This window comes from Puntigrus tetrazona, chromosome 13 (genome assembly GCF_018831695.1).
Source record: "Puntigrus tetrazona isolate hp1 chromosome 13, ASM1883169v1, whole genome shotgun sequence".
NCBI classification, from domain to species: domain Eukaryota; kingdom Metazoa; phylum Chordata; class Actinopteri; order Cypriniformes; family Cyprinidae; genus Puntigrus; species Puntigrus tetrazona.
The window spans coordinates 14,083,483-14,108,572 of record NC_056711.1 but is presented as its reverse complement, the minus strand read 5'-3'; the positions used below and the strand labels follow the sequence as shown (position 1 = coordinate 14,108,572).

General features: G+C 37.7%; 1 protein-coding gene across 6 annotated transcripts; it reads left to right on the top strand.

The window, feature by feature from the left end:
- Positions 1 to 231: 231 nt before the first annotated feature.
- actn1 (actinin, alpha 1) lies at positions 232 to 25,090 on the top strand. 6 transcript variants are annotated; one of them, XM_043254749.1, is made up of 22 exons: positions 232 to 650; positions 9,763 to 9,877; positions 10,332 to 10,451; positions 11,706 to 11,792; positions 12,093 to 12,180; positions 12,322 to 12,400; positions 12,489 to 12,570; positions 14,436 to 14,521; positions 16,771 to 16,863; positions 17,370 to 17,600; positions 17,681 to 17,828; positions 17,898 to 18,048; positions 18,161 to 18,269; positions 18,411 to 18,551; positions 19,416 to 19,598; positions 19,766 to 19,900; positions 20,519 to 20,698; positions 20,782 to 20,928; positions 22,297 to 22,377; positions 22,593 to 22,658; positions 23,918 to 24,076; positions 24,163 to 25,090. In XM_043254749.1, the coding sequence occupies exons 1-22, from the start codon at positions 516 to 518 to the stop codon at positions 24,319 to 24,321; spliced, it is 2,775 nt and encodes a 924-aa protein (XP_043110684.1). In that variant the 5' UTR covers positions 232 to 515; the 3' UTR covers positions 24,322 to 25,090. The 6 variants fall into 6 exon arrangements, with proteins under 6 accessions (XP_043110684.1, XP_043110682.1, XP_043110688.1 ...); XM_043254747.1 differs by lacking the exon at positions 14,436 to 14,521 and adding an exon at positions 13,873 to 13,958 and having other exon boundaries at positions 24,163 to 25,089; XM_043254753.1 differs by lacking the exon at positions 22,297 to 22,377 and having other exon boundaries at positions 24,163 to 25,089.

Genomic DNA, 25,090 nt, shown 5'->3' with positions numbered 1-25,090 from the left:
TGAATAAAACATAAATTCATCCTGCAATTAATTCAAGTGGCGCAAATATCCCTGAAAGCTTTTTTAATACCTACGTCCATGCAGACAACCTACACCAAATCTATTAAAGGACAGCGATATTAGCCAATCATCATCGAGGTTTTTTTCTAGTGGGCGGGGTGTAAGGGGTTGCTCGCCAGCCAATCAGGCGCTCTGCGTCGTGCTTCTTTTTATTTTTTCCTTCACTGTGAAGTTTTTGCTGCCGATGCTCGTGCTGGCGGTTCTGCCTACTCGCCACTCTGGATAGCGGCCGTGAAAAAAACGTACAGAACGAGAAAGACAAGGAGACAAGGACTTTGGGGAGAGTGAACGGGGAAGGGGAAAACGAGTCAGCGGCGTTAGTTTGGTGCTCATCGTTTTAAGTGCGCACGGGAGTGTTTACTGCAGCGCTCTGTGGGAGAGAGAGCGAGAGAGAGAGAGAGAGAGAGAGAGAGAGAGACCGGAGGACCGGAGAGAGACGGGAACAGCAGTTCAGAATGGATCACCACCACCATCAACAACATCATCATCATCATCAGTATGATGGAGGAGAGAACGACTATATGCAGCAAGAAGATGACTGGGACCGGGATCTGCTGCTTGACCCCGCCTGGGAGAAACAACAGCGAAAGGTACGCGCTATAATCTCTCCACACCACCGGTTTAAGGTGCAAAGGAAACTTACAAAGCAGAAGAAAAAAAAATTGAAATATGGATATTTAAGGGGCCCGTGCGGTTAGTGAGTTATGGGCTGCCTGTGAAATAGGCTTTGCACTGCGACGCATGCATGAACGCCGTGCATATTTGTTTCTCTTAAAACACGCGAGCACTGAAAACCAAAAGCGTATAAACTGTACTCATTCCTCCAGCACCAGCTTTCATTATACGAAACTTAAGGAACATCTGTTGCGGGATTGCGCATGTTCCTATTCAGTCTGCCCATTCATTTGAGCGTTGTGACGGCCGGCCCCCAGTCAAACGATCCGGGACCCTGATCACCGGACACCCTGCGCCCACCTATTCTCTTCACCACGCGCAACAGATGTCAGCGACAGCAGCCTCTGCTCTGTGGATGCGGCTCATATGATCCGCTGCGCTCGTGGAAAGCACGAGCTTACTTTATTTACGGTCACGGCACAACACCCTGTCTGCCGCTTTAACGCGCGATCCATGTAGACTTGAGAATCATTCTGGTTCCGATTCCTCTTATCGATTCCATTTCCCTAACGATTCTTTAGTACTTTTGAGGAAGTATCTTCTGAAAGAAAATGCAATTAGTATTGCCAAATGTTGCCAAATGGTGATGTAACGGTTGATTACAACAGAACATATATAAGAAATAAACAACTGTATTTAATGTTTACGCTTTTACAAATACGACAGAACGTAAAACTATTTTAACAAAGCTAGTCAGCAACTGCATGGACTAATGTTAAGTCTCACAAATTTGGATTCACCTCGTAATAATTTGCAAATAATAATTGGCTAACAATAATTTGGGGTTCAGAAAGTGATTGAATTGAATCAATTTAGTCACCTTTCATAATGATTCCGAATTATTTGTTCATAGGAGTTGTTTGCTTGGGTAACGTATCTCACTGATTCACTTCAAAGGAATCGGTTCATAAGAGTCGTTCGCTCGGGAATTGGACCATACGGATTTATTCTCGGTAGCGGTGTTGCGGTGAACAGTAGTTGCTGGAAAACACTGTCAAGAGTATTTTAGTGCTCATAAGCAGCGGAATGTACTGTTAACATGACCAAACGTCACGAAAATCGCTCAGTTCCGGTATGTTTAACGGTCCTGATTAAGAACCGGTTCTCCTTTGCCAACTTTAGGCTCATGCCATCTCCGTTAAGGCATTACGGCAGACCGTTAGTTGAGGGAGGGGGTGATTATAAAAATCTTTCGGATGTGATTTTTTTTGCGCAGAAGTCTAAAAACTATTTGAAATATGAGTGAAACATTCGTCGCTCCCACACTCTTTTCCTCCCCCTTTGGAAAACGGGGAGGAAAAAAGAGAACGAGTCCTGGAATCTGCTGCGGTTTGGGCTGGGCTTGTCAGGGAGCGAGTCTGCCCAAAAATGGTAATAACAGACCCCGTACACGGCTGCTGGAAAACTTTCCCGCGTTTCTTTTTTTTCCTTCCTCGAAAGCTCGTAGACTCCTGAATGATGTCATCAGCTACCGGCGGGAAAGACTCATTCTCAGGTATGCGAGCACAGCTCCTGCCACCATAAACCCGTGACAAAACCATGTGTCAGGAGTTTTCCACCAGACCAGACATGTTCAGTCTTACTTAAATGAGCGTTAAGAGATAAAATTAAACCCCTTAGGAAGTTGTGCATTAGTAGCCCAGTGCAGGGTCATACTATTTTGAATTGTAAGACACAAAAACTGTTATGTATGTCACGCTATATATATATATATATATATATATATATATATATATATATATATATATATATATATATATATATATATGTGTGTGTGTGTGTGTGTGTGTGTGTGTGTGTGTGTGTGTGTGTGTGTGTTGGGTCAAATGGAAATGAGAGACACAACTAGAAAAGGCCCCGAGGTGTTTTTTTTTCCATGTCCCGGTATATAGGCACTACATTGTGATAGAGCATCATTTCCGACACTGTTCATTAGCGACAAGCACACACACATGTTTGCCCCATACTGCCTATTAAACACCCTCTGTGACTTTAATGATGTGTGCGTGTGAGAGAGAGAAAGACAAATTGGTTATTGTTCTGCATTCTGACAGGGCTGAAAAGGTCGGTAGAGACGTGAAGTCTGTTTTGCAAGTGCACACACACACACACACACTTGCAGGTATAGAGTGCAGTGCCCTCACCCCCAGGACATACGGACTAAGTCAAATCTGGAGTGCATTTGAGTTGAGAAAGTGAATGTGTGTGAGAAACCATCTGATTGGCTGCAGTTTATGTTTATGCATGAAAGTATTTTAGCAAGTTCAGACTGGACCGACAGAATCAGAAACACACATTTTCCTGTCCAATAACATCTGTGTAGGTCTGTGAGAGTTTGTCTGCAATTTGAGGGAAAAAAGCCCCTTGGGCCGGACAGGTGTGAGGTGATTCAGCTTAAAACTGCAGAGAGACCTTATGAACTCTCTCTCCTTTTTGCCTGTTCCCATCTGTGAGGTCAAATTGTCATTGTTTTTGTACACGTTTCCAGTCCTGATGCTTTCTCAGCCATTCAGCAAGGGGTTATGGGGTCTTTAGTTCCCACAGTTTAATTTGTGGAGAGTTCTGTTAGCTTTCAGTGAATATTCTTTTTTCATTCATGCTACCTTTCAAAGGTTTTGGGCCAGTCAGTTTTTTATTGAATATTTTTTATCAGCAAGGACTCATTAAATTGACCAAAAGTGACAGTAAAGACTTTTACTTTTTTTAATTGCTCAACAGAAATGTAACAGATTTTTACAGTATAAAAAAGGCAAAACATTCAGTTACATACTAGTGAGTTAAGTGTTTCCATACTGTAGTAGTTCAGTCTGCCTTGGGCAGGTTTTCAATGGTTCTGTTTGTAGATGTTGATGCTCTGATAAGAAAAAATGTAGATCTTCAAAAACAGGAAACAGTTCAGCTCTAGTGAATCTGAATCATTCACATATCATTGGCTTCTGAGATCCGTATCTTTCTGACAATCTGCATTGTGTATTTTCTTCCTGTGTGTCTTTAGGCTAGTAAAGGTAATGTAGGAGGGGGGAAACCTTTTCTGGCTTTTTCAGTCTAAAGAAATAAACTAGGTCTACTTGTAGCAATCAATCCTCTGTCTCTCTCACTTGTTCTCTTTCTCTCTACCTCTATTAGAGGGGTAAGTTGAGTATCCCAGTGGGATACAGTGGCTGTTTTTAAGCCAGTCTGAGGTGAGTTTCCTGAAATATGCCGCAGATCTCAGATCTAAAAAGAATCTAAAAACCTGTGTGAAGATACTGACATACACATTCCATCTCTACATCACCCCCATGTTTCTTTGCTTATTTTCAGGGAAAATCTGCAGCATTCTGTGAAAGATGGTATGGGTACTAATCTCTTAATAGTAGCTGAAAGCCTAATCCAATTAGACAAAATGTCTAATAAACCAGCTCGCAAGTGGCAGGGTGTGTGTAAAACATTGTGAATGGCATCTGCTTCAATTACGTGGAGTTCTGTTGTCACAGATGCCATGTAGGCCTGCATAAAACATGTGATATCTTTAGGTGTCACTGCATGTCTGATTTTTTTACCACTTTTTTGAGCATTTTTCAGTTTATGCGGAGAATCTTTAGTTTATAAAGTAAGGCCCAAATATGGGAACCATACCAATTTACACGGTCAATGTTTTTCTTTTTTTTCTTTAAAATTCTTTAAAAATCAAAGAATTAACAGAAGGAAAAGAAAGAAAGTAAAATATATAAAAAAAATTGTAAAATCATGCCTTATATATAAGTATTTACTTATATAATTGTATTATAAAAAGGCTTCCAGGATGCTACATTCATTAAGGGGATAGTTCACCCAAAATGTAATTTCTTTATCTTCAAGTTCTTCCCCACCTGTATGATTTTATTTTTCATTTACTGAACACAAAATACAAAGTTTTGAAGAAGGTTGGTAACCAAAGAATTTCCAGTTACCCACCAGCAACTGTGACCCACATTTTTATAATATCTTATTTTGTGTTCAATAAATGTATATGATGGCAGTTTTTGGATTTTTTAGTTTTTTTAACTTTTCCTTTAAATTAATTTCCACTATTCGCACATTCAATCTTAGAGATAAGCCTAATATAATATGCAAAAAAAACACATCTGTTAATGTCATGTCACATTCAGTTATGAATTAATCAATTGCATAAATCATGTGTTTTCAAGTCCAGTGTTGTTTTGACAAGAAAGATAAAGCAATTTGCATCACTTAATACTTTGGTCATTTTAACATCTCTGTCTCAAATATTAAAGGTTTATCCACTTGCACTCTTTCAACTCTTAAAACTGAAGCTTTGGGCTGGAATTCACGCTTGGCTTCTTTGAACAACGAACCATGCTTTCTTTGGATTGATTGGCCATCTCAATCATTTTAACATCAATGAATGCTATTAGACCAGTCCAAAACACTTTTAAAATGTTCTGTCATCTTAACATCAAACAGAGCAGCATCAAGAATATCAAATACTGGGAGGACAATTTGACCATATCTGATGATTACTATGGTGATCATAGAGCTGCAGCTGTCTGACACAGACTCCATTTTATTGCTTTTCCGCAGTTTGCTATGTATCACCGTTCCTAATATCCATCCACTGATCCACCGAGGTACAAATGCAATTGTGTTTTATTAAAAATGTATTAGGGCAGATTGAACAAAATCCTAGCGCAGACAGCGGAAGATTAACGAAATGATCAAATTAATTTTGTCGCATGATTTCATTCAAAACGGTAAGATCATGTCCTATTCATGCACATGTATTCGCTGTTCATGAGGTAATGCGTCATTAATTAGTGACATCATAACCAGCATATCTGTGAATGACAGCTGTCCCCACCAGAATGACGTGCATGATGACTGGAGTTTAATGTCAGGATGTTATTAGTTACTGTATCCCTCACTCAGAACAGCTTGAATAGGTCCACAGTAGTGTAGAAAATGCTGCCACCTCATTTGCTGGGACTGTGTGTGTGTGTGTGTGCGCGCTCAAGCCAGACCGAGATGCTGCGGGATGCAGTTTTTTGATGCGTGTATGCGTGCTTAAAGTTTCTTTTATCGACTGTGTTTGATCCTCTTTCGCCTCTGCAGTTTGCAAAGTCAAATATGTCAAGTCAGACTCTTTTTTTTTTTTATCTTCTTGAAAGTTAAGGTCTTCATTCAAATCATTATGTGCCGCTCCTAACCTGATGATGTGCTGCAAATGAGGACCTTTGTACCTTGTATCTGTCCTGACAGACTTACCCAGAACCAGGCTCTGTTGTTCCCCACATAAAATCATATAGATAATGCAACATTGCCGGGAGCCACAGTGAGTAAGCGTGCGCTCATAAACTCTGTGTGTTTTGACTTTAATTATGGTGAAAGCAGCCATCCGAGCGAGTCAGCGTTTAGCTCTAAGTGAAGCCGCTGGCGTTGTTGATAAGATTATTAATGAGCCATTAAACCCTGAGTCTGGAAACGTGAAAATAAAAGACAGGCTCACCTTAGGAGGGTGTAGTGTGTGTGTGGGGGGATGGCTAATGTGGAATGCGTGTGGAACCGAGACAGTGGGCCGCGCGTCTCAGGGGCTGATCAGCACTTCCTGTCTGGAAGAGAAAGCCAGCAGACACCAACAAACAGCCCACTAGAAGACAGATAAAGGGTGAGAGAGAGAAACAGATGGAAAAAAAATAGATTTTTACAAGAGTTTTGCGTCCAATGCTCAAGGATAGGGGTTTGTTCAAAGCATTAATAATGTTTGCCTTAGCAAGCGGCACTAATGTGAAAGATAAACTGAGACAGACAGGCATTACATCCATTGAATGGGGATGATGTCATTGTCTGTGTGCGTATGCGGTCAACATTTTGTTTAAACAGGTAACAGCTGTTACACCTGTCGCACGTGCTGACCTGAGTGGGCGGAGCTGCACAGGCATTTGTGCGTTGAGGAGTTTCATTCCTGATCTCTTTCTCTGGCTCTCACACTGAAATGTACAGTGGCCCCAAAATGTATTTGGTCACTTATACATACATAAAAAATGTATGAATAGCATTGAATTAGATTAGATATGTGCTGATCTTAAAATTCTGTCATGAAAAGTGCTAAATAATTAGAAATGTCATTAAATACTATACAATTTCTGCAATATTTTGTCTGAATTAAAAAAGAAAAACACATCTAAAATCATTTTTATTTTTTTAAATAGTGAATTTAGACATTACAACAGTATAGTGTACTCTATATATGTAGAATGCATATTCATTTTAAGGTTTATTAAAGATTACACTTAAAATTTATATAACATTATTAGTGGTTTTGAAAATAACTTTTTAGTTTTAAATGGCTGTTAAATGGTTAAGTGTTAAATGACAAGGTAACCTGAGTATAATTTGTTGATTTTTGGATGAGCTATTACCTATTTGACTCTAAAAAGCCTACTCAATCTTATTTGATATGCAAATTTTGAAGGCCTCTGAATTATATGATCAAATATAATCAGAACTTTTCCTAAAATGCAATCTTCCACATGTCTTTTATTGTCTTCTTGATGGTTTATACTTTTGGTAACACTTCAGTATAGGGACCAATTATCACTGTTCACTATTTACTTATTAGTATGCCTATTAATAACATATAGGCTGCTTATTAGTACTTAAAGCAAATATTCTGTATGACTATATTCTACCGTCTAATCCTACCCAATACCTAAACTTAACAACTACCTTACTTACTATTAATGAGCTGCAAATTAGTATATAGAGGCAAAGGTGTGGTTAATTATTTGTTAATTGCGAGAATTGGACCTTAAAATAAAGTGTCACCAAACTTTTAAAGGCCTCAGTGTTATTTCTCTTCTCAGTGGTATGCATGTTTTTTTTGAGTGCCCAAATACTTTTTGGGGTTGCTGTATATACTTTAGAGATGTTCTATAAAAACAGTTTTCACTATAGCTGTAAATAAACAGGTCATATGCTTGACTTATGGGGGAGTTTGTTTGTGTGTATGCCTTGTGTGCCTCTGATCGCCTGATTGTTTGTAGGTTTTCTGGCATTTGTAGTTGCTATGGCAACCTCACGACGATGAGTTGTGCTGTATTTCACACCAGAGAGAGAGGAGGAAAAGGAATGAAACAGAGGGTTAAAAGAGCTGTAATGAAGAAATATTTGTGGTTTAGGTGTGAGAGCATTCCTGCTGAGTGAGCAGAGATCGGCTGTGTCTGTGACTATATTTACATGCATTTGTATATGCTAGTATACATTTGCATGCCTCTGCATAGATTATATGTGCATCGAACGCGTCTTTGTTTTGTACATTTTTTGAGCGCATAAACTTAGTGCACTTTAGTGTGAATTGCTATATAGAATATACCTTTAGCAGAGATATAGACTATACATTTTTTTTACACGCCATGTTTCCAAAATGTTATGTTTTTAGATTGTAAAAGTACAAAATGGTTCTTGAGCACAAAATAAGCATATTCTAATGATTTCTGAAGAGTCATGTGACACTGAAGACTGGAGCAATGGCTGATTTGCTTTCACAGAAACAAATGGACATTTTAAAATATATTAAAATATAAAACAGTTATTTTTTTTAATTGTATTAATATTTCACAATATTACTTTTTTTTTTTGATGCAGTCTTGGTGAGAACACGAGACATAAAAAACCTTGTAAATTATAGCGTGTGTGTGTGTGTTGTAGTGTTAAAATTTTAGCATTTAATTAGCATTCGAACACCATCCTGTCTTTAGCTGTTTGCATGGTGATTCCCGCTTAGAAAAGTTACATCTCTGAATTCATCCTTTCATTAAATTCAGTGCTATGCTGAACTGTTCTTGAATAGAAGAACGCATCTTATCTAAACGCCCCCCTTAGAAAACCAGTCAGCCTAATTACACAGGATTTTAAAAAACTATTAGTTGAATAGTTGCTTAGGCAGACCGACAGCTAGTTAAAAACATGTTGTTTTGCACATCCCTCAACTAAAAGTTTGACAGTGGATACATTCAGTTTTTATTTGAAAACTAGTTTTGTCACATTGCTTGCAGAAATTTTATGGTAGCTCAGACTGTCTTGGGTGTTTATTGTATTTCATTACTTTCAGAGTTTGTCTTCATGTTCAAGTGCATGCTAAAGTCATTGCTCTTGTGTGTGTGCTTGCCTTCCAGTGTCTGCACTTCCTCTAGAATGAATTTATAATCCTCCTGCTTGACTCACATTTACCTCTAGATATTCCCATGTTATTGCATTTGCTTTTAGCAGCTGTCAATTTCCACAGTGTTTCTCACCAGACATGGGCTCTATTACCCATAAGCCATCATTAAACTGCCCACCTCAGCCCACCCATTAGGGATCAGCTGTATCCCATCATGTAGCAGTACTGTCTCACCTCATGTCCATATCTAGAAATTTCTCCTGGCCTCTCCAAACTCCTGCTTTTACGTGCATAAGCTGAAGTGTCTCTGATTCCGTAAAGTGGCATATCAATCGTATTAGAGTGTGAGTGTGTTTAGCTTCTGTTCTGCTCCACAGCTGTTTCTCATCAGCTCGCTAACATACCGAAGAATCCTGAAGCCACAGATACTCAGCGCTGCCATGACAACCTCTGTCGAGCGCTTTACCCTTCCCTCGCTCTCTCTCACTGTCATCGGGCATGAATACAGAATTACCAAAGCATTTAAGCGCTTGCACAGCACAGGTGTATGAAGTAAATAAAAGTGGTTAAATTTATAATTTCAGCTTGAAATTTCATTTTAATTTTAAGCGTATTGTACTATCAACATAACCTTTTTCCTATGCTGTTTCAGGCTTTCTGTAGCACCTACAGCTCTGCATATTCTTCTGAAATGCCTACATTAGTTTTCAACAATGCTGTTGATCATTTCAGTCTGATCTTATCCATTTGAGCTGCACATTTCAGTGTGGACTTTGTGAACCTATTGAAGTGTTATAGAATTTTCTGCCAAGTCTTATTTGCAATTTAAATGTGCATTGTGTTTTGGCTCTTTCTCTTCTAAACTTACAAATCACTCTTTTTTTTAGACGTTTACTGCGTGGTGCAACTCTCATCTACGAAAGGCAGGGACTCAGATCGAAAACATTGAGGAAGATTTTAGAGATGGACTCAAACTCATGCTGCTCCTAGAGGTTATTTCAGGTCAGTGACCTCTGACCACAGTCCCACCTTGAACCCAGTTCACCCCTTTACCTTTTAAAGCTTGTATCTTCTATGATGATTTGAAAATTAGTTACACATAGTTATACAAAGGGTATATTTTATAGCATTAGGCAATAGAGAATTTATTTAATTTGTAAACAGAATAGACATTTTCTCCGAAAAATATATTAAAAACAAACCCAATTTAACTGAATCTAGAGCTTTTGGATCTAATCTGAATCAGGAAACTCTGTTTTCCTCTCTATGTTCATACAAATTTGCAAAAATAAAAAAACACACATAAATATTGTTTCTCAAACGAGAGAACATGCATACTACAAGTTATTTGATAATTGTCAGCAATAGAAATGCTAGGAAAAATATTTATGTACAAGTTTAAGCAGAATGTTGTGCGTGATGTAATATTATGTAATGTTTACATTTTGCTCTTCAGGAGAACGCTTGGCCAAACCAGAGAGGGGAAAGATGAGAGTCCATAAGATCTCCAATGTGAATAAAGCCCTGGACTTCATTGCAAGCAAAGGAGTCAAACTGGTTTCTATTGGAGCGGAGGGTAGGTCCCACCCCACTTTATCGGTGACCTATATCCTGCAGGCTTCCGGGGTCATGAGTTCAGTGTTTCAGCATGTGAGATCAATGACTATCAGACACTCTGCCTGTATGTGATATGTACTTGTATCCCATGTCGTTACAGTTAAATAGGTTAGACGTGCAGCTTATAGCTGACATATATTATACCAATCTACAATGTGTTTGCGTATTTGTCATTAGCGGTTAGATGTTCTCTCTCTCTATGTATAATCCAGAGCAGCATTCCAGACAGATTAGCCATCTACCAAAGGCTTTGCCTTGGTCACATACTGTTACCAGTTTGTGTGTGTGTGTATGTGTCTGGCAGGGCCGGGATACACTTACACACACGTACTGGGATGTGTGTGGAGTGTATTATGAGATTAGCTTAAGAAGAAGGAAAGGAAACACGCATTGTTTATCTAGATAATTAATTGGGGACTTCCCATCCACATCTGTGTTTAAAAAAACAAAACAAAAAAACAACAACAAATATTTAAAATGTACATTTTGGGCGTATTTAGAAGAGAAATCAGACATTATTTAGTCTTTATATAATTTAGGCTTTATAAAAAAGGACCTTTTAGATACATGTTTAGCATTCTTTTAAAGTATAATAAAAGTTTATGTAGTTTAGTTACAATTTCATATCAAAGAAAATAACCTAGCAAAGATATTCCTGCACTTTGCACTCTAAAGCTTTGCTAAACGGTCACTTATACTCACAACCTGCTATATACAGTCCTAATTAATTAGTAAAGCTTAAATTATAGTTAGGATATTAATGAAAATAGATGTGTATTTGGGATGGTGGAGGGTTGCCAAAAGAATTTTTACAGTAGTCAAGCAAACGGAAAGTCAAAAGGAAAAATAATGAATAATGAGTAATGACGTATTGAAGCATATTTGTAAAACTGCTTTTTGTGTCATTATTTTCATAACAATAATTTTTGTTTCAGTTTTCATAACTGTAATGCAAAAAAGGTAAAATTATAAAAAGAATAAAAATATATAAGTGATGTATATATTTCTAGAAAATTATAAAGCCTTATGTAAATGGTAAACTCTTCATGTTTATTATTTCCAAGTCTAATTTCTTATAAATGCAGAAATAACTGAAGTATATGTGAAGTATTAGCTGCTGTCTGGTTTTGATATGGTTTTAATTTGTAAAATTATGTAATTGTTGAGCTATTACAGTAAATGCAACGCTGGTGTGCTTGTTTGTTCTTCTCAGAGATTGTTGATGGCAACGCTAAGATGACTCTGGGGATGATCTGGACCATTATCCTCCGCTTCGCCATCCAGGACATCTCAGTGGAGGGTATATATAAATAACACACAAGCACACATGCGCATACTTTTCCGTTTATAGCCTAAATGATGCATTAGATCTTGAAGAAAAAAGGCAGTAGGCAGTTAGTTAATTTGTGTTTATTGAACAACATGAGAGTAAACTTAATGATTGACTAAAAATACAGTTCTGCTCTTTCGGATTTCTGAGTATTCACTGTTTAATACAAATGTAATGTTAGGAATGTATGAGTCATTAAAATGAAGATTTTATCTTTCCACTCCTGAGATTCCATTTCATTCAAGTGTGTATGTGTGTCCGCATGTGCAGAGACCTCAGCTAAAGAAGGCCTGCTGCTGTGGTGCCAGAGAAAAACAGCTCCATACAAAAATGTCAACATCCAGAATTTCCACATCAGGTAAGCAGGCAGGAAATGAGCATTAGAGAGAAGCAGTGAGAGTGAACGATGGGAAAAGATCAAGACTGACAGAGACACTGCAGCTGAGCGCTAAGCTACAGCATCATATATTACATTTCTCTTTCTGTCTCTCTCTGTCAGTTGGAAGGATGGATTAGGCTTCTGTGCACTCATTCACAGACATCGTCCAGAGCTCATCGATTACGGTAAACTGCGCAAGGTGAGACATTACTAGAACCTCTGACCACATATAGAGAACAACAGTATGAAAGACCATGACCCATGCTTTGATGTTCGCTCTCACTCAGGATGACCCAATGACTAATCTGAACACCGCTTTTGATGTCGCTGAAAAGTACCTGGACATCCCTAAGATGCTGGATGCAGAAGGTGAGACATGTAGAGGACAGGTTACTTTCTGTTCCACTTCACTGTGAAATTAGGTCAGACCTGTCTAAATATAGAGCTGTAGGAGGACTGCAGGTATGTGTGTAGGTTGAATTTCACCACATTACTGCATTCATGATTGTGGATGTTTCCTTAGCATAGTCTGTTCAAAAAGATTTTTTCTGACCCTAGATCCCAAAACCAGGAACAAACATTTATACACCATCTGAAAGCTAAATAAGCTAGGACAATATTTGGCCGAAACACAGCTATTTAAAACTTGATAGATATTGAGAAAATCGAAAGTTGTCCAAATGAAGTCCTTAACAATGCAAATTACAGAAATTAAGTTTTACAAAATATCTTGATGGAACATGATCTGTACTTAATATCCTAATGTTTTTTGTCATAAAAGAAAAAAGTCATTTTGACCCATACAATGTATTGTTGACTGGTTTTGTGGCCCAGGGTCACATTTAGGTTGTTGCACTGTTGCACTAGATTGGTATTCAAACACTTTTAAATACTAAGTATTAAGCTTGTGAATTTAGGCCAAACCGTTTAACATACAGTTTTGGTGTACAGTTCTTTTTTTCAGTACTTCATTACTTTTTTAAAAACAATTTTAAGATCATAGTTAGAAAATCGTTCATTGATTTACACTGATAGAATGTTTAACATGCACTCTTACATCTATTTAAATACTGAACTTTCTTTTCTTTCTTGCAACTTTCCATTTAAACATAAAGCCACTTTACACAGAAAAACAGTGTCAACATAATGTTTTTTTTTTTTTAGTTCAGATAGAAAACAACAAACAATTCAGCAAATAATACATTTTATTTTAACAGTGTAGCATTGTTTTTTATTATAACAACAAATGTTTAATAATGTTTACATTTTCAATTTTTTGGCTGAAAGTGGGAAGTGTACAGCTATAATGTATTTCCATAAGCTAGATAATGTTGCCTTGGTGATATTTAAACCAGCATAATTTGTATCTGAGCATCTAATTTACAACAAATGAATAAAGTGTCAAATGGCTATACTGGAACATTTCATTTACACAAAAACCTACCAAAAACTATAACAAGTATTTTCTTCAGTAAAGTCAAAACTTGTTCAAACATTTTGGTGATTAGCTTTATTTCAGGCTGATTATAATATTTCCATATCCACTAACAATAACAATGCTTTCTTTACACAGGAATTCACCTCAGATGGGGCTCTGAAGTGTGTGTGATGTGGTCTGATTATTAATTTATTCTCTTATTACTTTAATATCACCCCCTTCTTTCTCTGCAGATATTGTTGGTACAGCCCGTCCCGATGAGAAGGCCATCATGACCTACGTTTCTAGCTTCTACCATGCCTTCTCTGGGGCGCAGAAGGTATCGCAGGGAACCCCTTCCAATGTCATGAACTTCTACACTCACGCAATACGTCCCTCCTCTCTGTTTCTGCTCACTGGGTTTTGTGATCACCAGTAGCAGTTATTACTGGTTGTCGTGGTTTCCTACTCTCCTAACAGTCTGCCTCTCTGACTCTTTGCAGTGCTAAGCTCCGCCCCTCAGGGCTCATGCTCCTCCTACAGTTGCATGAGTCTTTCCACCTGTTGCATGAAGGAAATGAAGTCTTATGATGCGGGCATGAGGGTGTCTCCACTCCAGTCTCCTAAAAAAATACTGAAACGTTCCCGGAGTCAATGAGACTTTCTGGAGACCTCTTCATGTCTTGTATCATTTCTGTAGAACTGTGCCCCCGTTTGCCTTTGTGCCTATGCAGTCTTTTACTCTGTGCTTTTTTTCTCTCCCTTCTACTCCACCTCCTTTTCTCTCTCTGTTCCCGCTCCCTCTTTCCCTGGGCAGATATCGTTAGTACGTTGCGTCCCGATGAAAAGGCCATCATGACGTATGTGTCATGTTACTACCACGCCTTCTCAGGCAAACAGAAGGTGAGCGCAGACAGACATCAGCCAATCAGGACACAAGCTTCCACATCACAGACCCTGTCAAATCTAGACAGCCAATCAGATCTCTGCTTTCATCAGAAACTTAAAAAGCAGTGCCAATAAAGAAATGTAAGAGATGTGTTCTTTACTAACCTGAACCTTTTTGAAAAAGAGGGATATTTTTTCATACTTTAAAAAAAGAGTGCTACTAAAAAGAATATTTGTGCAAAGTTTAAATTGCATGCAACTGCATGTTATTTGCAATTACATGAAAACGATTCACAGTTTGCATTTATATTAAATGCAGTTTGATGCAGTGTTTTTTACACACTTAAGTAGACCTTAAGTACATCTTTATATGTAATTGCAGAAGTGCATTGAAACATATACATTAAAGTAAACATTTTTGTTTACAAATTTAAAAAAATTGTTTTAGAAACATCAAATCAAAAAGTATGCATAAGTACACTTAATTAAATTAAAATTGCAAGTATGTTGCTATCTGCAAGTACAGTTTTTTTATATATATTTCTAAGATTTGATATGAACATTAAATACCATTAAGCAAACTCCTTTTTCACAAGGGATATTGTGGTGAGGTCAGTCTTGAATTATGTCACTTACAGGTCAAGAACGCACCTGCTCTTTATATGATCTCACTGAGAGATCAGAACCTGTCTGCTCTGAAACCTCATTGTGATTTCTTGCTTATTTCTTGTTTGGCTGTGATAGTAATTTATTTCTTTCCTGGGTTTTGTATCAATTCTGGCTGTTTCCATGGTAACTCTTCTCTAATATTACATAACTCACCTAGCTTTGTTTCTCCACACATCTGTACTCACACACACAGGGCTCTGGTATAGCAACCATCAAACTTCTTTACATATCACAATACATGTTGAAAATCATGTTTAGCTAGAAATCAGCTGCAGGCTTTACTGGGACAGTCAGTTCGTTCCTATTCAAATGACTTTTATTGTTCAAAATTTATTGTGTGTTAGTCCAGAGAATTTGTTTAAAATCAATGACCATTTCCTCAGCAGTGAATGAGCCATAAGCCAGAGAAGTTACATCATAGGCAGCATATACCACAACATAATGTTTACACTTTTTTTTTTATCTTAATCTTTTGAATTTGAATCAGTTCAGATAGACTCACTGTAGAAAGTAATAGTTCATTCAGAGAAAGCATGTTTCTCACTGACAGGGTGAAAGCTACTACTTCACTGTGCTGATTCATCACATCCAGCTGGGTTTCCTCAACTCTTTGTGAGTGTTTCAGAGCTGATGACTAACATCCTTCGATAAATAGTTTTTATATGCTGGGTGTGTGTTCTCTGCACATTCAGATCCTGCTGACTCTATAGGCATGAGTTTGACGGTAAACCCACCAGTTCTGCATTCAAAAAAACACACTCTTTGTTTTCCACAGAATTAAAAAAATATATTAATAAACGAAAAGTTGGGTTTGATGAGTTTTGATATTTTGAAGGCCAGTACAGTTTGATATTTTATATTTATGAAGGCCAGTTCAGTTCATTTGTACACAGCAGCATCATGTTTTTGTTTGGTAATTTTTGGGATTTTAATTGTAATCAATTTAAGTTTTAATATTATTTTCTATAATATGTTATTTATTTATTTATTTTTATATAAAAATAAATAAAATAACATCAGTAGTGACAGGAATTTGATAATTTTTTTGCCCCATTGGAACAATGGAAACTGAATCTGCAGATTTTGTTTTCATTGATTTTTTTTTTTTTGTATTAAAAAGCTGAATCTTTGCACAGAAATAGTAAGAAAAATGCTTTTCGAAGCAGTTTTTCCAATAAAAAAAAGTTTAACTTCTCCACTATTGATAACATTTTTGTGCCAACATAAGCAACATTTCAGATTAGAATTCACAAGATGATCATAAAACTGACAGTCACTGTCAGAACTCTGTCTGTCACTGACAGCACTAAACTGAGCTTATCGTTGTTTTCTCCTCTTCCTTTCTGGCTTTTAGACTTGCAACTCACTTCCTTACCTCCACCCCTCTCCAAAAATACACACACATTTATATTTAAACATACACAGAAGGGTTATATGATATTGACATAGCAGTTGATTGCATTTGGTTAACGGCAATAAATTGACTTGATCACCTCAACGCATTTAAACACACAGAACCTTAATGGTGTTGCCATGGCGCTGATGTGGTTTCCACAGAAACAGAAGCAGATTCACTCTGTTCTTTACCCCCTCAGGCTGAGACAGCAGCCAATCGGATCTGCAAAGTCCTGGCTGTCAATCAGGAGAATGAGCAACTGATGGAAGACTATGAGAAACTGGCCAGTGATGTGAGCACATTCATTCATGTTCTCTCCTGTTCACTCCCATCCTGCTCTCCTCTCTTCTCCCCGCCTTACTTCTCCTGTTATATCAACCTGTGCTCATTTAGGGCCAGTGAGAAGTTTCAGTAATTCATTCAAAACTCTGCTTTCCAGACCATGCAGATCTATCAAAATTAAATGATCTTAAAGGATTGTTTTTGTAATGCTCTGCTTTAAAATATTCAAATAGCAAATATATATTTGTAAGAGGAATCTCAAAATTCACTAATTCTACAAAAAATGTATAAATAAGATAAAATCCTGAATGACTGGAAAAGTCATGAAAATGTATATTTATGCTATGTGAATCCTAAGTCAAATTCATAACAAAAAAATTATATATACCGTATTTAAAGCTTTCTCTTTTTCTCTCTCTATCTCCTTGATGTCATTCTGTTTGCTCCTAACTTTTTCCCAATATTTCATCCTCTTCCCCTGTTTTTGTTGTTTCCCCCAATTTTTTCTCTCTTCAGCTCCTGGAGTGGATTCGCAGAACAATCCCATGGTTGGAGAACCGCGTTCCAGAAAACACCATGCAGGCCATGCAGCAGAAGTTGGAGGATTTCCGGGACTATCGACGACTTCACAAACCACCCAAGGTTCAGGAGAAATGTCAGCTGGAGATCAACTTCAACACGCTGCAGACCAAACTCCGCCTTAGCAACCGTCCTGCATTTATGCCATCGGAGGGGAAGATGGTCTCGGTGAGATTCTCCCTAAGAATCAGAGCATTTAACTCTCTTAATTAGATCTGTGATGTTCAATTAATCATCTGCGTCTGTAGGATATCTCCAATGCTTGGGGAAGTCTAGAGGGAGCTGAGAAGGGTTATGAAGAGTGGCTACTAAATGAGATTCGCAGACTGGAAAGACTCGATCATCTTGCAGAGAAATTCCGCCAAAAAGCCGCCATCCATGAGGCCTGGACTGACGGTAATGCTTCTTTTTATTGGTTTATAATGCTCATTCTGTGGTATGGCTGATTTGTGCTGCTCCCTGTAGGTAAGGAGGAGATGCTACAGCAGAAGGACTACGAGACAGCATCCCTCTCGGACATCAAAGCTTTGCTGAAGAAGCATGAGGCTTTTGAGAGTGACCTTGCAGCTCATCAGGACAGAGTGGAACAGATCGCTGCCATCGCACAGGAGCTGAAGTCAGTAAATGCACCAAAAGCAGAACACATCGAACATTTTCTTCTGTAGCTTACATAATCTGTAATCTTTTGTTGAAGTAATTTAATAGTTTCGCTCTCATTCTCTCTCTAGTGAGTTGGAGTACTATGACTCTCCCAGTGTAAATGCTCGCTGTCAGCGAATCTGTGATCAGTGGGATTCATTGGGGGTTTTAACTCAGAAACGCAGCGAGGCCTTGCAGGTAAAACACTTCTATCATAGACCCCCCTGGAATTAATCTTGCAGGAAAGGGCAGTATTGCTTCTTTGGTGACATACTATGATTTTTGTGCTGTAAGTGCATTATGCTCATATGTGTGTCTTGGCTCTGTCTCTTCCCTCAGAGGACTGAGAAACTGTTGGAAACGATTGATCAGCTGTACCTGGAGTTTGCCAAAAGGGCAGCGCCCTTTAACAACTGGATGGAGGGAGCCATGGAAGACCTGCAAGACACTTTTATCGTCCACACCATTGAGGAGATACAGGTATTGTACATTCATCTTTTATCCATCCATTCTGCTGTTAATTTACTCATGCAGCATATCTGTCGCTCTGTCTTCACATTTGTTTTCTCATTAGGGCCCTATAAAAATACCATTTATTAAAGTGCCCCTATTATGGGATATGAAAGGTTCATATTTTGGTTCCAAACAACAACAGGTTGACATGCATGCAAGATCAAAAAAACACTTTCATTTGTCTTATGACAACTCCCAAGCAATACACTAATAGCTGCAAAATAGCTAAAACCTGACATTCAGATGAAGTGCTGTACATGAGAAAAAAAGATTTAAAGCTTTGCAAGATGTTTTCAGTCACTTGAAAGCTGTGTTACACACTACATGAAAGGTCATTTTCAGAAATCCATAATAGGAGACAATTTCAATATTTTTAAGGATAATCAGTTTTGGTCCATGTTTTACTTTAAACGGTAAACCTGTACCAAGAATGTGAAGGAATAATTACATTTTTGTTTCATTGCATCCAGAAAAATCTAAACATCTAAATTCATGCATATGCTGTATATCATAAGGCACTATTGTTAGATTTAAAATAAATAAATATTTGTTGTATGAATTGATTAGACATTCTTTTTAATTATAATACTTTTTTAAACTATTAAAATGAAAGAGGCAACACAGAATGATCTCATCTGTCTGTCCATCTATGCATCTATCCGTTTTGTTTATTTCAGATATGACTGTGAAGTGTTCTGGTGCTTTTCACGTTAAAGTTTATATAAGAGTGAAAATTGAAAAGTTACAGTTAAAGGTTATAACATCTCTCTCTTTGTGTGTGTGTGTGTGTGTGTGTGTGTGTGTGTGTGTGTGTGTGTGTGTGTGTATTAGGGACTCAGCACAGCCCATGAGCAGTTTAAAGCCACACTGCCTGAGGCAGATAAGGAACGACAGGCCATCCTGGGCATCCATAATGAAATTGCTAAAATAGTACAGACATACCACGTGAACATGGCTGGCACCAACCCCTACACCACCATCAACCCCCAGGAGATTAATGCCAAATGGGATAAGGTCAGAAAATACACTTGAGCAGGACAAACAGAAGGGAATCAGAGTTTTCAGACAAATATGTGTCATGTTATACATAATTATGTAAGAAAATGGGTACAATGAGAGTTGTTTAATTCACCTCCACACTGCTTTCTCCTAATCTCCCCTTTCTCTCTCGGTCCTCTCAGGTGAGGCAGTTAGTACCCCAGAGAGATCAGGCCCTGATAGAAGAACACGCTCGTCAGCAGAATAATGAGAGACTGCGCAGACAGTTTGCTAATCAGGCAAATGTCATTGGGCCCTGGATCCAGACCAAGATGGAGGTGAGACATACAGAAGTAGTTCTACTAACAGAAAATGAATCACATTCTCTTAGGATACTTTAAAGAACTTCTGAGAAAAAAAGGCATCAAAAAGTCCTTGATAATTAGCTTACATGTATTATTACACAAGCAAATTATTTTTTTTTTTACATACACTACCATTTTTTTGGAAGGAAATTAATACTTAATAAATGCATTAAATTGAAGAAAAGTGACATTTATAATATTACAAATGTTTATAATGTTTCAATTAATCAAATAAATGTGCTTTCTTTTCTGAATCCCATCATATTAATGTTTAATATATTTTTGCTAAAACCATTTGGAGCAAAGTAGATAAAGTACTTTCTAGTTTAAAATGCTTTAGGATGTTGGGCTAGTCAAATTATTATTTGCCCTGTATTTTAATTAGCCCTACTTTGTATGTGGCCACATTTAAAATCACCATATGTTAACAATCATCTTAAAGGGAAAAAAATGCTTCTCATACAGCCAAATTAGCTCTGAAACCATTTAGGTGGCTGGAGAAATATTTTGCAGGAAAACCCTTGGGGCAAAGATTCAGGAAGGACTGTGGGTGGCCTCTTATTTTAGTATTTTTACATTTTTAATGCTTAGGAAATTGGCAGAATCTCTATTGAGATGCACGGGACCCTGGAGGATCAGCTGACCCACCTTCGGCAGTATGAGAAGAGCATTGTAAACTACAAACCAAAGATCGACCAGCTAGAGGGAGACCATCAACAAATACAGGAAGCACTTATATTTGACAACAAACACACAAACTACACCATGGAGGTATACACATATAAACTCTCAAATGCTCACATCCAAACCTCTGGTGCATTGGTATGTTCCTGAAGTTTCTTTTCTTCCTCTAGCACATCCGTGTAGGTTGGGAGCAGCTCCTTACTACCATCGCTCGCACCATCAACGAGATAGAGAACCAGATTCTGACCCGTGACGCCAAAGGCATTAGCCAGGAGCAAATGAATGAGTTCAGAGCCTCGTTCAACCACTTCGATCGAGTCAGTATCACACTGCACAGTCCAACACCACAGTTTAACATCATTAAGAGCAGTAGGACGTCTGAGACCATAGACTTGGTCACTTCATCTGGGTGGGAACTGACAGAGAATAACAGAACCTTTTTAGTTAGTTAAAAACATTACATTTTTTTATATTGTGATTGGCTGCTGCAACATTTTGAATTGTATATTGCAGACTTGGGCAAAAAAAAAAGTTTGAAAGTCCATTCATATAAGGGGAAGACAAAGCTAGCAGTTCTACATGTAAAGAATAGCAGAGACCATGCCACAGCACAGAGGAATGATATCGTTTGAATCACTTTCACAATGAATGACACTTTATGAATGATAAAAACATTTAATCAGTATTCCTGTCAGTAGTCATCCTTCTTTAAAGAGCTTGACATTTAAAGCTCCAGAGAACACATTTCTTGCATTCATAATAAACACACCATTATCGTGCATTGGTGTGGGCGCTAGTATGCTTCTTCAATAAAAGTATCTTTATTGGTGTGAACAGAAAAAAAATGGAAAAAGTTATATTAACTGAATTGGACGCAAGTTGGACAGGAAGTTGAATTGAAGTGACAAAAAGTAGAACTTAATAAATGACACTTAATAGAAATTCAGCAGGTGATGACATTCTGGGAAAATTAATGTCTTTCCATCCTGGTCTAAGTATGAAAGGCCTAAAAAATGTTTAAACCTTCAGACAAGGCCAACAAAGCTTATTTTGCCAGACTTCATTTGTCCGCTAATTTTAAAAATCGAATTTCAGTTCTACCTTAAATAATATTAATATAGTCAATGATTTAAATTAATTTTGTTTTTGTTTTTTTATTGTAAGTGTAGCACAACCAAGGTACCTTGTGTTTCCTGTCCTCTGTTACAAAAATTGGCAAAAAAAATTGGCAGATTTCGGAGTTTTTAATTGATATATAATTTTATAGAAATAAATGCATTTTATTAATTTATAATTGATGTGAATAGAGAGGAATTATGGTATATGTCACCCGCACAAGTCCCAGATTACAGGCTGCCACGCTAAAACCTAACGCTGCACTAAAAACCCACACAGTGCCGCCAAGGACACCTTAACATTGTTAAAACAACACAACATAGTTAACCGAGCACAACAAGCACAGTTTTGAGCAGATCTGTCCTCACAATCACTCTCTGTTCTCCCTCACAGCACAGTACTGCACAGTTTGTCCTAACGTTTGTGCACTTTTCTTTTGTCTCGTTTTTCACTTCTGCATGGACCCTCTTCCACCCCTCCACATGTCTGCATGACATTTCCTCACCCCTCCCATGTGTGTACTGCATGTCCACGCTGCTGACCTCTGACCCCACGGCTCTGACACCCAGGACCACTCGGGCACACTGGGCGCTGAGGAGTTCAAAGCCTGCCTTATCAGTCTGGGCTTCGATATCGGGAACGACGCACAGGTACACACACCAACACCAGTTAGGGAGTTCAACCATTAACCACACTCTTTTTGTTTTTTTGCTTCTTTCTACTCTATTTTCTGTTCTCCTTTCAATCTCTCATTATCTCCTCTCTAAAACGACTTCTTTCACCTATGCTCCTCCCATCCTCTTTCACTCTTCATCTTTCTCTCTTCTACTACCTGGTTCTGTTTGTCCCTGCTGGGTTCCTGTAGAAGAGAACAGGCATGATGGATGCAGAAGACTTCAGAGCCTGCCTCATCTCCATGGGTTATAATATGGTAAAGCAGAGAGTTCAAATCTCCATGGGTTGTGATCAGGTTAAACTCAAAGTTGTAGTCCCCATGGATAATGTACTGGTAAATCATGTAATCTGAAACTGATATTAATAATCCCTCTGGATTAACCTGGAAAGTCAGAGGTTTATGATCAACATAGGGTATAATATGATAAAGCAGTTTTAATCTCCCATGTTTTATCTGGTAAATCGGAGTTATCATATGGATTCTGACAGATTTTGTTGAGTTAGTTATATATATGTGGGTTATTATTTTAGTAAGTATATCTGGAAAAAGTAGCATGCACTATTGAAAAGTCAGTGGAATTATAGTCAAATTATAATCCCTGTTCGATTCATTGTAAACACAAGATTAAAATAGAGATTTATATCTACGACATGGTATAATTTAGAAAAACAGATTTAAAATTAAAATGGGACGGCCATTTTCAATTTGAATTTGTGCTTCCGTTTATTTTAGCTATATAAAACAATCCATAACGCTGCTTGATGCAGCAAACTGGTGTAGGTTATCATTTTATTTTCATTTATTTGTCTATTCGTAAATGTACTGGTTTGTTGCACATACAGCTTTTCTGTTTACTGCACTTTATTGTTTTTCCATTATTCATCTACAGTGGTGATTAAATCGGAAGTCTCACACATTTGCATGCAACAGCCTACTTCCACATTAAAAAATAAGGTGGTTAATATATGGTAAAGTTATAATCTCAGTGTAATATCTGGGAAGCCAGGGTTTCAGGACAGATTTCCTTAACCTATATATATATATATATATATATATATATATATATATATATATATATATTATATTATTTTTATTTATTTATTAGGCATACATTTCATACATTCATAAAGTAGCCTCAATTTAAAAGAATTGAGTTAAACTGATATAATCCCCATGGAACATCACTCATTATAGGTAGGAAGTTAACATGGTGTATATAGTCTTAGAAATTTACATTTATCAAGATGTAAGAAAATCAAAAACATTTTGGTTTTCATGGATTGAAATATATATACTGGTATATTAGACATTATATACTTTGCATTGATGCAACCTGTGTTGTTAAAAGCGCTATATAAATAAAAATGATTGATTGATTGATACATATGTAGTAGACATCTTTAAATCTAGCAAAGGGATTAAAAAAAGAGTTCCTGGTAAAAAAAACAGCATCATCTATACTAACCCAAATAATGTTTTCATAGAGATTTTTAAGAATGTTTCTCTATGTATAGGGAGAGGCGGAGTTTGCCCGCATCATGAGCATTGTGGATCCTAACAGACTGGGAGTGATCACATTCCAGGCCTTCATTGATTTTATGTCTCGTGAGACGGCCGACACGGACACCGCTGATCAGGTCATGGCATCCTTTAAAGTCCTTGCTGGAGACAAGGTACATATTCAACATCTCAAAAAACATTTTTCAAGAGTTCAATTGTCTGAATTAATAACCAAATGAATTCCTCTCTCCTCGCACAGAACTATATCCTTGCAGATGAGCTGAGACGTGAGCTCCCTCCGGACCAGGCCGAATACTGCATCGCCCGCATGACGCCTTACGCCGGCCCTGACGGCGTCCCGGGAGCTCTTGACTACATGTCCTTCTCTACCGCTCTCTATGGGGAGAGTGACCTCTGAACCCTGCCAACCTGCCTTCTGATACAAATACACAAATATGCGTATTCATACACACACATAGCTCACGCACTATGAGGGTAAAAGTGGCTTTTCAGTTCTGATCTAGCACCAACAATCAGAGCAAGCGGACCTGGTCCCAGATCAGCCCATCAGAGCAGCTTCCGTCGGCACCACCCAATGACATTCGCTCATTTTTGTATCCTATCATCCCAAGCCCTTCTTGTGTGTCATATACAACTTGTTCTTTTTCCAGCTGTGTTCATGAAGCCTGTCTTGGGGTTTTTGTCACAAAGATGCAGTCTTCACATGCTTATCAGAATTACGTGTTTGTCACATTGAAAGAGAGAATAGGAAATGGGACAGGAAATCCTGATACTCTTTTCTCTGTGTAAATTTACAATATGCAACAAACGGTTACAAATATACTATACTTAAAACATGTGGTAGGCAGCATCATTGTGACCTCTGACCCATGTGATACTGCATGACCATTTGTTACGATTGATCTGCTTTTTTACATACAGTAAATGCTTGTCGATGAGAGTTTTTGAACGTTTTCTTGTGATGATGAGTCAGACTTCATGAACAGATCTTCCCCTTTCTGCTTCCAAGCGCAACATTGAAAAACTCCCTTCCAGGAGGAATGTTTTCTGTATTTTTACTTCTTATTTTGTTTGTTTTTTCCTCTTCGCAAAGGAATAAAGTTAACATATTTTATTATACAGAACAAAAAAGGTATTTTTCTTCACCTTATTAAAAAAAAACTTTA